Source organism: Nycticebus coucang, chromosome 3 (assembly GCF_027406575.1).
Source record: "Nycticebus coucang isolate mNycCou1 chromosome 3, mNycCou1.pri, whole genome shotgun sequence".
Taxonomy (NCBI): Eukaryota; Metazoa; Chordata; class Mammalia; order Primates; family Lorisidae; genus Nycticebus; species Nycticebus coucang.
Genome location: NC_069782.1, coordinates 12,744,487 through 12,756,741, shown reverse-complemented (window position 1 = coordinate 12,756,741; position 12,255 = coordinate 12,744,487). Strand labels below are relative to the sequence as shown.

The following is a 12,255-nucleotide window of genomic DNA, read 5'->3' as shown; positions in this document are numbered from 1 at the left end:
GCTCACAGACAAGTCCCCTTCTAATATTTTGTGCCACTGCCCCCTTAAGGTAGATGACCCTGTGCCACCAGCTGATGTCCAAGGGTCTTGCCAGCTTCCCAGTGGGTCCAGTTAGCTGGAGCCAAATGGAAGGAAGAAAACCCCTGGTGACAGATCCTAGGGCACAGTGCTTGGGGCAGAAGCAAATGAGGCTGCAGGCAAGGAGGGTGATCAGGGCCTCTCCCTCCTCCCCCAGGCCCCAGGTGAGGCCGAGCTGGCAGATGACCTGATCGACATGGGTCCTGACCCAGCAGCCACCAACACCCTCTCCTCCCAGCTGGCAGGAATGAGTAAGTGTGATGCGGGGGCTTTGGCCGAGGGTACTTTATGGTGCTGTGGTCACCCACACAGTTCTGGGGGTCCCCTCCATTATACACCAATAGCAGAACACTACTGGTCCAGACTCCACCTCACTGGGGTCTCAACCCAAACCTTGCTGCAAGGTGGAGCATTCGGGACAACTGCCTCTGGCAACCCCAAAATTCCTGAGCCCCTTTGGATCTCAGAAATCTCACCATCCTGTGGTTTTCCCTCTATACTGAATTCTCGATCTGAGTGAGCTTGGGCATGTTACTTGAACTTCTTGAGCCCTCTTTCCTCCTTTGTGACAGGAGTGGAGATGGGCCCTTCCTCCCAGGTCACTGCAAGGCTGAGTAGGCCCACAAGTGGTAGGTGCTTCGACCACGCCAGGCCCTGGCACACCCTGGATGAGCACTGGCAGTCATCACCCTCATCAGTGTGACTGGTGTTAATATCACTGACTGCCTGCTTCGCACTATGCCTTAGGAAATCATTAAAATCCCATTTTGAATCACTACTACTATACTTTTGGAAAAATCTACCATACATCTGATCACTGTCCTCCTGCCCAGCCTTGAGCAGACATGACAGGCAGTGTTTTACCTGTTCTGTAACCCTCACAGCAGCCCCAGTGGGGTGACTGTATCTCACCTTAGAAGTGAGCAAACCAAAGCTGAAAAGAGGGGTGGCTTGCCCAAGGTCCCACACCAGCAGGTGCCTGTCCCTCTGCTCCCCCGCCTGCCCCAGCCGTGCCGATTCCCCAGCACAGAGCCTTGGGCCTGGCCAGGGTAAGCTCAGCAGTGGCTCAGGGCACAAGGACAGTGGTGGGTCTTTCACTTGCCTTTCTGTCCCTGTAGACCTGGGCTCCAGCAGTGTGAGGGCAGGCCTGCAGTCCCTGGAAGCCTCTGGCCGACTGGAAGACGAGTTTGATATGTTTGCACTGACACGAGGCAGCTCTCTGGCTGACCAACGGAAGGAGTGAGTGGCCTGGTCCTGCCCTGATCCCCTGCAGTTTGGGTTGCTTTCTGTCAGATAGAGCCCCTGGGTGCGCCCCTGCCTATGCACCCTAGGCTCCTCCAAGTCAGTCCAGCATGGCCTAGGAGCCCTCTGATCAAGTGACAGAGTGCATGCCCCATAGGCAGGAATGGGTAGGGAAGGGTTTCTTACAGGTGTGTTGGAATCTCACATCATCTGATGAGAGGGGGGAACCGAGGCATTGAGCAGCTGGGGCACTTGCCCCAGGTCAGGGAAACTGTATTAGGCATCACTAGGTAAGAGCTCATGGCTGTCTGGTTCCAAAACCCAATGTGTTTACCCTATCCCCCTCCTCCCTGCACTGTACACCATATACCAGACCCTCCAGGGGTGGGGAAGCTTGACAAATCCTCAGGGACTTTCAAATTCAGTCACTGCTGTTGTTCCATAGCCACCCTTACTTTCCAAAGAAGTCTCTGTTGCCCCACTCAGGTCTGCCCGCCGTGCCTCGGAGCTGGGGCTCTACCCTTCCCACACACTGTGCATTTTCAGGGAGGCACTTTCAGCAGCACAGGTACTAGTGTCTTTGGACCTCCAGAGAGCCCAGGACACCCCATCCATACCAACAAATCCAGGTCAGGCCTGACAGGCTGCAGCCTGCCTGAGTCCCTGGGTCGCCCTGGGCTGAGAGCCATACTTGCCTTTACTCTGTGCAGAGTCTGCACTCCCAAGCCCGGGTGCTCTGGGACCAGCAGCTTATGGATGCCCTGGAGTCAGGGACACCACTGAGGCTGCTGAGCTAATGAGTCCGGTGAGACTTGCAGCCAGAAGGGTGGCCGTCTGCAGAGGCCCCAGCAGGCAACACTGCTGGCCACAGTGGAGAGCCCCTGGCACCTGGCTGGCTACCAGCCTGGCTGGAGTTTGCTGTTGCACCATTACTCCTCTGGGGAGCCCACCCTGTGGGACACAGGAAAGTACAGGGAGAGGACTGTGTGCTGGGACCATCACTGTGCGGTGCTAAGTGCTGTCCTGGAGGACTGTGGACACAGGAGGGGGCATGCAACTCTGCAGAGGGCATTTAGGGCTGGGTCAGGCAGCAGGTGGTCAAGAAGGCCATTTCAGGCTCGGTGCCTGTAGCTCAGCAGCTTGCGGGTTCAAACCCAGCCTGGACCTGCCAAATAACAACAACTACAACCAAAAAATAGCCTGGCATTGTGGCAGGTGCCTGTAGTCCCAGCTACTTGGGAGGCGGAGGCAAGAAAATGGCTTAAACCCAAGAGTTTGAGGTTGTTGTGAGCTGTGACAACATGGCACTCTACTGAGGGTGACATAACAAGACTCCGTCTCAAAAAAAAAAAAAAAAAAGGCCATTTCAGGCACTGGGAATAGCATGTGCGGAGGCTCAGGCAGTGTGGGAGAGAGGTGCCCCGGGTCCTGCACAGGGTGCATGTAGGAAAGGGGAAGAAGGCTGGCGATGGTAGGGCCTGCAGGCCATGCAGAGACACCTGATCTTAGCATTAGCAGAAGAGAGCACAGGAAGGATTTTTTTCTTACCAGATTTGCATCTTTGAAACTCCCTCTGGGTACAGCTGCAGGCCCTCCCAGGGCTTAGTTTCCCCCTGAGCACAAAACAGCCATTGGGGACAGAAATGTGCCTCAGAATCAAGTCCCTCTTCCCCTAGTTTTCCTGCGGGGCTGGCCCACTCAACCTGTTTCTGGTGGATCTCCTGGCTCTGGGCACCTGCCTGGCCTTTTGTGCCTGCCTGGTGTCCAACCCACCCCGCCCTTTGCCTGCCTGGTTCCCACTTTATGTCAGCCTGCAGCCAGCTCCAACTCGGCTTACAGGGAAGCCAGCTCCTTATCAGCCTGTTTCTGCTCCAGCATAGCTGGCACTGTCAACAGCATCTCTTACTGAACAGACCCGTGCACTGGGTGCCAAGGAGCCGCAAGGCATCTGAGCAGCCAGACCCCCCTGGAGGTGGGGTGCTCCTCTTCACCCTCTTCCACACTGTCATCCTGGGAACGTGCCCTGGGTCTTCCTCAGTGCCACTGTGCACAGACAGATACCTCCTCTCCAAGAAGTACTTAGACAGGCATTACCCCAGCCTAGGTGCAGCCCGTCTCCCAGAGCTGGCGGGTTCGAACCCAGCCAGGGCCTGCCAAACAACAACACTACAACCAAAAAATAGCCTGTCCTTGCGTGACTGCTAGCTGGTTCATCCCTGGGTTACAAGGCTCTCCTCAGGAGCATCCCTCCTCCCTCTCGGACTGAGCAGGGCCCGGCCGTGGGTTGTGCGCACTTCCTCAGGGTGACCTCGGCCCTCCATTGCTGTAGATGTGGCTCTCGAGGACATCCGCGCTTCGGCTTCAGAGCTGCGTGTGAGAAAGGCAGAGTTAGCAAGGAGGAATTGTGAAAAAACGAAAGCATCAGTTTCTGCACATTCCTGGGCTGGGCATGCCACCTTCTGCCTTTTCCACAGTGCACCTTGCACACCCTAGACAGAGACGGCATTGTGCTGCTGCACGCCCTGAATTAGCAGCCTTCTCTGGGGCAGGGCGCAATGCTACATCTTTGGTGTCACTTCCTCCTTGCCACCCTCATTGCCCAGATTAGCTAGGGATGCTAAGCTGCCCTCCAAAAGGGTGAGCACCCTGGACCCCACCCCACTGGTTTAAGGGTGGTACCTGCATGCCCTGCAGTAGTCCCCAGCTCCCTTGCCAGGAGGGAGAGCCTGTAACCCAAGAATGAACCAGGTAGCAGTCACACTCTTCCAGGGAACTCTGCCCGCAAGAAGGAGCCCATGCCAGTGCTCATCAAATGACTGCCTGGGAACCAGGTGTCTTTTTTTTAGACAGTCTCACTCTGCCACCATGTATTGAGTGCCGCGGTGTCACAGCTCACAGCAACCTCAAACTCTTGGGCTGAAGAGATCCTCTTGCCTCAGCCTCTCAAGTAGCTGGGACTGTAGGAACTTGCCATAACACACCACTAGTTTTTCTATTTTTAGTAGAGATGGGGTCTTGCTCTTGTTGAAGCTGGTTTCAAACTCCTGAGTTCAGGCAATCCAACCACCTCAGACTCCCAGAGTGCTAGGATTACAGGCGTGAGCTACCGTGCCTGGCCTAGAACCAGGGGTCTTAATTTAAGAAGCCCCTTTCTGGCCAGACGTGGTGGCTCACACCTGTAATCCTAATACTCTGGGAAGCCAAGGCAGGTGGATTGCCTGAGTTCACAGGTTCAAGACCAGCCTGAGCCAGAGCAAGACCCCTGCTTCTAAAAACAAATGGGTGTTGTGGTGGGTGCCTGTAATCCCAGCTACTCAGGAGGCTGAGGCAAGAAAATCGCTTGAGCCCAAGAGTCTGAGGTTGCTGTGAGCTATGATGCAACAGTACTCTAATGAGGGTGACAAAGTGAGTCTCTGACTCAAAAAAAAAAAAACCCTTTCTGTGCCATCCTCATTCCTAGGAAGGCAAATTGGCACTGCAAAAGTTTTCTTTTTTTTTTTTTTTTTTGGCTGGGGCTGGGTTTGAACCCACCACCTCCGGCATATGGGACCAGCACCCTACTCCTTGAGCCACAGGCGCTACTCATGGCACTGCAAAAGTTAAATGTGATACGGTCCCAATTCCTGAAGCCCAAAGTTAGAGTGTCAGTGTCCCCACCTGGAAGAGACCCTCGTTCCTAACTGCAGGCGGCTTTCCCTTCATGACCAGAAGTCTGTGGCTCACTTCTTTGCCTCAAAGCTGGTCTGGCCTCTGCCAGCAATTCAGAGAGAAAATAGGTGGACTCTTTCCCAGCATCAGTGCTGCACCCCAAGACCTGCCCTGGACATCCCCCTGCAGCATCCAGGGGAGCCTCTCCAGCCTCCCTGTTAGCCTAGCTGCTCCTCCCACTCAGTCTTTTCTCTTGCTCCCCTGAGACCTCACCTCAAACGTAGCGCGCACATCCCTGCCCTTCCCCATCTGCCCAGCTCCTGCCTTCCCACCCTGCCTGTGGCTGGCAGCTCCCAGGCCCAGTCCTAACCCAGTCATCTAATGCTGCTGAGACAGGGAACCGGTGGGATGGGGGTCCCCAGTGCAAAGCAGCACCTCCCCACTTTGGGTGGAACGGAATCCCCTGTTCAAATGCAACCTTATACAGGACCACAGTCTATAAAATGAGGGAACAGGGACTGCTGGAGAAAGGATCTGTAGATAATCCTGAACCCACGTGGGGTCATGACAGCCTCATCTTGGTCCCCTGAGTTGGCCAAATCTGGTCATAGCTGTGGGTGGTGTTGGTATTGGTCTTTGGCCACTGACACCCTCCCTAAGTTCACCAGCCTTTGCTGCTGCCTGTCATGTGGGGCACTTGGCTGACTCTGATGCCCAGAGGCGGGAAATGAGACCCTTCCTACCAACCCCCAGGCAGCCCTAGGAGAGTAGGAGCCTCAGCCCACACCGCTGCTTGCATCAGCCGGCAGGCCCAGAAAGGCAGAGACAGCATCTGATGGCCTGGTGGCCTCTGTTTCAGGGTGAAATATGAAGCCCCCCAAGCAACAGATGGCCTGGCTGGAGCCCTGGACGCCCGGCAGCAGAGCACTGGTGCGGTAAGCAGAGGGGCCTGGAAGGAGGACGATGGAATAAACACCCCACTGTGTGCCAGGCCCTGACGTGGCACATCCCTGCCCCTTTTCCTCGTTTGGCTCTTAGATTGGCTCTTTGTGGCTAATGTGGTTGTTCCCAATTTACAGCTAAGGAAACTATCAGAGAGGCAAAGATGTTTGTCCAACCCTACGTGGCAGAGGTTCTGACCTGAGTTCCAGAAAGCTGGAATGCAGCAGGCCTGGATTCCTGTCCCAGCTCTGCCACTTACCAGCTGCGTGTCCTCAGGCAGACTGTTAGCCTTCCTGGCCCTTTGTTTCATCTGCGCCCTGGGGACCTGGCAGTACTTAAATAGTTTATAATAGGAGGGGATGTGAGGGGATGAATTTAGGCTTCTTGGCCCAGAGTTAGAGTCCGGTCGACAGCATACCTCGCTGCCTCCCCAGAGACCTTTTGTGTGCAGGATCGTGGGCAGAGGAACTCAAGGACAGACCCTGAAATAGCAGAGGGGGGTTTTCGGGGTCTGTTCCGTTTGGTTTCTCACTATTATTGACAGCCACATGCCCGGCACTGGCATGAGCATGCTTTGTGGGTGACCCCTGCGCCTTGACAAGAACGCCACGCACAGTTCTGTCTATACATGTGTATCCAGATGCCTTTCAGGCAGGGCGAGAATTTCTGCTTCCACCGTGAGCAGAGCAGCTGTCTTCCATGGGAGATAGAAGCAACAGGACTGGGAGTCGGGAGGAATGGGGGCAGCACCTCGGGGGCTTCCCAGGCCACACACACATGGGTGCGCACACACACGGGAGGGCTCCTGACCCAAAAGGACAGTCCCTGCTGGAAGGAACTATGGGTGCCAGTGACCCCGGCCCTGCCATGCCACCACCATCAGTGTGACTCTCTCTCACCCAGACGGGAGGTGGCAGCGAGAAGAGCCTCAGTGACTGGATGGTGAGACAAGGCATGGTAAGCAGGGGCCAGGCCTGGCCACTCACAGGGCACATGCCGACGCACAGCACAGGGTGTAGTGGTGCGGCCTGAGGGAGCAGGACCAGGCCAAAGGCCCAGAGGAGACAGGAGGGGCTTCGAGGGCCCTGTGGGGCCCCGTGGCCTGGCCTGTTCCCAGACTGGCCAGGCCTGTGCAGCTTCCTCAGCCCTTCTGCCCAGTTCCTGCTCTTGTCTCAGACAAGGCCAAGGCAGCTGCTCTGGCAGCTAAGAGGCACCTGGGGCAGAGTGGGCTGGGAGAGTGAGCGGTGTGGGCAGTCAAGTGCACTTGCTGTGGCTGCCTCAGGAAATGGGCGCCGCCTTCCCCCTTGACTTTGCTGCTGCCCAGTGGGGTCCTGAGCTGCTAGTGACAGAACTTGGAGACTGAACTGTCTTAGCTGGAGAGACTCTCACTCTCCTCCTCTTGCCCTAAGCAACCACGCAGTGATTAGGAGACAGCACCACCATAAGTGGAAGCTGGCATCTCCTGAGCGGCTGCTCGGGGCCCGGAACTGTGTCAAGCTCTTGATCTCTGTTTCTCCATTTCCTCCTGACAAGAGTCTGGACGTGGTCACTGTTGTCATCCTCACTGTAAGGACGAGGGAAGTGAAGGGCACAGAAATGGAGCGGCCTGCCCAGAGTCACACTGTTAGGGGCTGGCCAGATTCCAGTCCTGGCTCCAAATTCTATCCCTGTAACTTGCACCTGGAGTCTCCCAGTGCAGAACTCGGCTAGAGAAGGAAGCTCCAAGCCGTGCCCCTGAGTGGGAGCCATTGTGGCACAGCCTGTGTCTCTGTGGCCCAAAGTGAAATGTCCCCATCTGAAGCACTTCCCCTCTGAGTCCACCAGACTGGCCTTGTCCGGTTGACTCAGTACCTCCCTGCTCCTGGGCCCTTTTAAACCACCTATTGTCATGAACTCTTGAGTCTGTAGACGTACAGGGGACAGAACCTGGTGGCTTCTGGCCCACTAAGTGTGCACCTCACCCCAACCTCCATGGCTGGAGCAGACACCTGGGGTCCCTCCCTGGGCTTTGCATATTCTCTTTCAGATGCTTCTGTGGGATGGTCCCTGCCCTGCCCTAACACAGCAGCCCCTCCTCAAGTGAGAGCCTTCCCCGTATCACTGGTGTGTCAGGACAGGGGTCCTGTGTCTCCTTGTGAGCTCCCAGTCACTGTCAGCCCTTCTCCAGCTGAAAGGAGGAATGTCCCCATCCCCTGCCTAGTGCCCTGGCTCTCCACTGCCTCACCCACAGCCCGGCACAGTGGGCAGACTTACAGGTCCAATGTTGGAGGGGGGAATGATACTAGGGTCTCTACCCCAGCAGGGGACAGGGCAGGTCTAAGTGAGGAGGAGGAGGCTCAAGGCAGGAGTGGGTGACTGCCCAAGGCCACCCAGCTGGGGGAGCCTTTGCTTATCACCAGGGCACTGCCCCTCCCTGCCTCACCCTCTGCCCTTCCTTCCAGATCCCTGTCTCCCAGGCCTGCCTCATGGAGGACATTGAGCAGTGGCTGTCCACTGATGTGGTACGTTGGGGCCCACTCAGCCAAGAAGCAAAGGCTCAGGCTCATCCCTCACTCACCTGGCAGGGGCCTGTTTTTCTGGTGAAGAAATGAATAGCCACAGGGCCAGGGTAGAGTAGTCCAGTACACTGACGGGGGTGGGGTGAACCACTGGTGAGGAGGGATGAGTATAAAGTCCTCCTTTCCTGCCACCAGCCTACCACCTCCTAGGCACGTCCCCCTACCCGACTCCCCAGAGAAGGACCTGGGCACAGCACCCCTCAGCTGCTTCCCAGAGCCTGCCCCCAGTGCACAGTCCCAGTGGGTGTCAGCCCCCTGTGGGGACAGCAGGACAGGCTAGAGAGGCTAACAGAGGAAGGGTGGCAGCATGAGCTCTGTACCTGCAATAGCTCAGTGTACCTACAGCCACTCAGAGGGAAACCCCGCAGCGCTGTTTTACAGACTAGACTGGTACTCAGTCTTAATCAGACTTGGTAAGAAGAAGCAGTGGGTGCCAGGAGACGGGGACCCCAGGGAGAGAGGGGCAGTGGTCTCCCCAGGATCCACAACCCACTCTGGGCACCACGGACCACACCAGAGCCTGGGCCCCTCCAGGCCCAGAGGCTGCCTCCTGCAGATGCCAAGACTGTTTCTGCCCAGGTTGCTGGTCACAGGAGGTTCCCTGCCCAGGGTCAGGTCAGGGGGCAAGCACTCCGACCTTTCTGTCTGGTGGTAAAAGTTTTGCCCCTTTTCCGCTTCCCCCGTTTAGCGTAAATGGCCATATCTCCCTGTCTGCATGGGGGTGAGAACGCCCACCCCTCCAGACCCTGGAACGAAAGGCACTGGTGTTTGTCGGGACCCACTGGGCACCACATCCTGTGCTTGGCCTTCTGTGTATTGTCCTGTTTTAGCTCCCAGCAACCCTCCCAAGTTAACTTCAACCTCCCCATTGTATGGAAGAAAAAGCCAAGGCAGATCCTCTTGTAGTTCATAAGCATGATTGGGTTTTCATGCGCATGCGTGAGATGCCCTGCCCACAATTCTCATTACGACGGCATTACATACATACGTTACGATATACATTACCCATCTGATAGAAAAAGAAAAAGCCAAAGCATGGAGAAGTCAGGTGGCACCCAAGGCCCTGGGGCTCAGGAAACAGCAGACCCCGAGGTCCAGGTCCTGGGAAGGCCAACACTGGTCAGCGGCACCCGAGCTACCACCCCCACCCCACCTGGTGGCTGGACAGTGGCCTTCCTCCCAGGAGCTCAGCTAACTTTTGCCTCCTCTCCTTCTGCTTTCTCAGGGGGATGGCACCGAAGAGCCTAAGGGTGTCACCAGTGAAGGTAGTAGTCCCCATCCCCTACTAGCCACCCCCTTTTCTGGGCTCTGACCTCAGAGCCCAACTGCACCCTCTCTCCTTCCTCTAGAATTTGACAAGTTCCTGGAAGAACGGGCCAAAGCTGCTGATCGGCTGCCCAATCTCTCCAGCCCCTCAGCTGAAGGGCCCCCAGCCCCACCTCCTGGCTCAGCCCCTCGGAAGAAAACCCAGGAAAAAGATGAGGACATGCTGTTTGCCTTATGAGTGGAGGGTCTGACACCCTGCAGGCCAGGTCCCCGCTGCTCCCATACCCCTGGGCTGGGGCTCTCTCCCTCCATTGGTGTTAAGGCTGCTTTGGGGGTGGCTCGTAACTCCCCCTTCTCCCTCCTCGAGGATGGAGCTGACCAGCCACGGCTGGGCTATGCCTGGGGCAGGGTGGGAGGCAGCAGGATGGATTAGAAGACAGGCCCATGCCCCAGCAGGGTCCTGACCACTCCTGCCTCCTTCCCCACCGGAGCTGACAGCTACAATTTTGCTGAGAAGTGGGAAGCCCCAGAACAGATGGGCTAGCTGCTTGGTTGACCCCGTGTGACTCTCTTTGCCCTGGGTGGTGTCTGTCCTGGACTTCACCCAGCCGAGCACCTTCAGAGGCCTCACTGCCTGGCTGGAAGCCGGCCACAGTGGAAGCTGTGCGGTTCTCTGCCCTGCCCGAGGGCACCCAATGGCTTCAGCTAGCCATAGAGCGCTGCCCACTGTCCAATTATGAGCTGCCATAGGCTGCAGGGCCAAGCTCCAGGCGCGCCTGGGCCACTCCCTCTGCTGCCTGGTCTGCATCCTGCCTCTGCTGCTGCCGGCAGGGCTCCTCTGGCACTGGGCCTGTTGGTGGCTGGTCCTCTTGTACTGGGAGAGGTGCCTTTTATATATATCCCCAATAAAGGTAGAAAACCACCCTTCTGGCAGTGTTGTTCGGTCTCCTGGTGGGAAGTGACTTCTTGGCTTCACAGAGCAGGGACTACTTGGGGCTGGGCTGGGGGCTGTCTTAAGAGGTGGCTTCTGCAGACGGTGCAGACCCTCCCACCTCCCACTGCTGTTCCTTCAGGCCACCTCCTGCCCTGCACAACATTACATTAATCACAAGGGAGGGAGCTCACGTGGACAATGTTGGTGTGTCAGTGAACAAGCCACAGGAGGTTGCTGGTCCCCGCTGAGGCCCAAGCACTGCACTAGGCTCCTTGCCAGCTCACGGGCTCAGCACACCAACCCAGGAGAAGCAAATTTACCATCCTCGCTTATAAACATGGAGACTGTGACTCTGTGGGCTGCATGAGCTGCCCCAGCTCAGGAAGAGGGACAGACTATTGTCTGTCATGTGCTGGGCACTTCCTCATAGCACATTGTTCCCATTTTTCAGATGACCACACAGAAGCACGGTTTGGATGACTTGGCATACAGCTAAAGATGCTGAGTCACGGGGCAGGTATAAGGGGTCAGTTCTTACCTCCCTGCATGGCAGCTGGAAAGCCCAGGCTTCGAGGTGGGCTGAAGGGATACCACCTTTTCAGGTCCAGAATCTCCACACCAGGCCCCCCAAGAGTTATGGGCATGTTGGAGCCTCCTTTCCCAGTCCTTGGTGGCAGAAGGGAAGGGGCTTGCGGGAGGACTGAAACAAATGGGTCCCAAAGGGCCTGGGCTCCTGGGACAGGGGCCTGAGTCTGTGTGAGCAGCCACCGGCTCCCATGGCCAGCAAATAGGCAGCACCTACCGGCTCCAGGTGGGTTCCAGGTGGAGGTGGGGTAAGGAAGGCAGCTTGCGGGCAGACACGGGACCCTAAGCAGGAGGGAGGCACTACTGCCCTCAGGAGGGTTTGTGGTCCAGCTCTCCCACCCCCATTCGGGGTGTCTGTGAGCTCCTGCTGTGTGCTGAACCCAGCCTGGCCCTCTCCACACCTCAGCACAGTCCTGGGAGGTTGATGGTGTTGGCCTCTGTTCATAAGTGGGGGAAACTGAGGCTTGGGGAAGCAGGGTCCTGCCCAGTTACACACTAAGCAGCGGAGGGGTGAGATAGCCCAGTCCCCTGTTCACTGCTGCCCCTCCTACCTGCCCAGCCCCCATTCCTCTGCCTGCCTCCATCAAACCCCTCCATTTAACTGCAAACCCCTTAGGAAAATTGTGATTTTTACAAGGATCAAAGCGGAGGCTACCTCTCTCCTGTGTCAGCTGGGAAGCCCAAAGAACTTTCCATCCTGGCTGCAGGGACTCAGCGCCCAGCCAAGGGCTAAAAACACCAAGTTGGTCGCTCCTGTGGACGTATTGCCGAGAGCCAACAGCATGCCAGGGATGGCAGCAGGGGCTGTGATACAGAAGTGAACGTGGCTGTGCTGGCCCTGTGGGTTCACATGTCAGGCAAGAGGACAGTACAGACAAGCGCAGTGATGGTTTCCTGGTCTGCAACCGATGGAAGGAGAACTGGATGCAGACGGTTTGGAGATGGGAGGTCAGTGAGGACACGGCCAGCCACAGAGCCCTGGATGCCAGACAGGAAGGGGCT

The 12,255-nt window shown here is 56.9% G+C and overlaps 1 protein-coding gene and 1 pseudogene across 4 annotated transcripts in view; both read left to right on the top strand.

The window, feature by feature from the left end:
• Positions 1–10,656, top strand: part of TOM1 (target of myb1 membrane trafficking protein) — a 41,145-nt gene extending 30,489 nt beyond the window's left edge. The window contains exons 10-16 of one of the 4 annotated variants that reach the window (XM_053585924.1): positions 236–329; positions 1,197–1,317; positions 5,828–5,903; positions 6,814–6,867; positions 8,352–8,411; positions 9,694–9,736; positions 9,818–10,656. In XM_053585924.1, coding sequence (XP_053441899.1) covers positions 236–329; positions 1,197–1,317; positions 5,828–5,903; positions 6,814–6,867; positions 8,352–8,411; positions 9,694–9,736; positions 9,818–9,972 — 603 coding nt within the window. In that variant the 3' untranslated portion in view covers positions 9,973–10,656. The remainder of the gene's footprint in view (positions 1–235; positions 330–1,196; positions 1,318–5,827; positions 5,904–6,813; positions 6,868–8,351; positions 8,412–9,693; positions 9,737–9,817) is intronic. The other 3 variants (XM_053585925.1, XM_053585926.1, XM_053585927.1) reach the window with 3 other exon arrangements.
• On the top strand, positions 9,363–9,483 carry LOC128582954 (uncharacterized; annotated as a pseudogene).
• Positions 10,657–12,255: the final 1,599 nt, after the last annotated feature.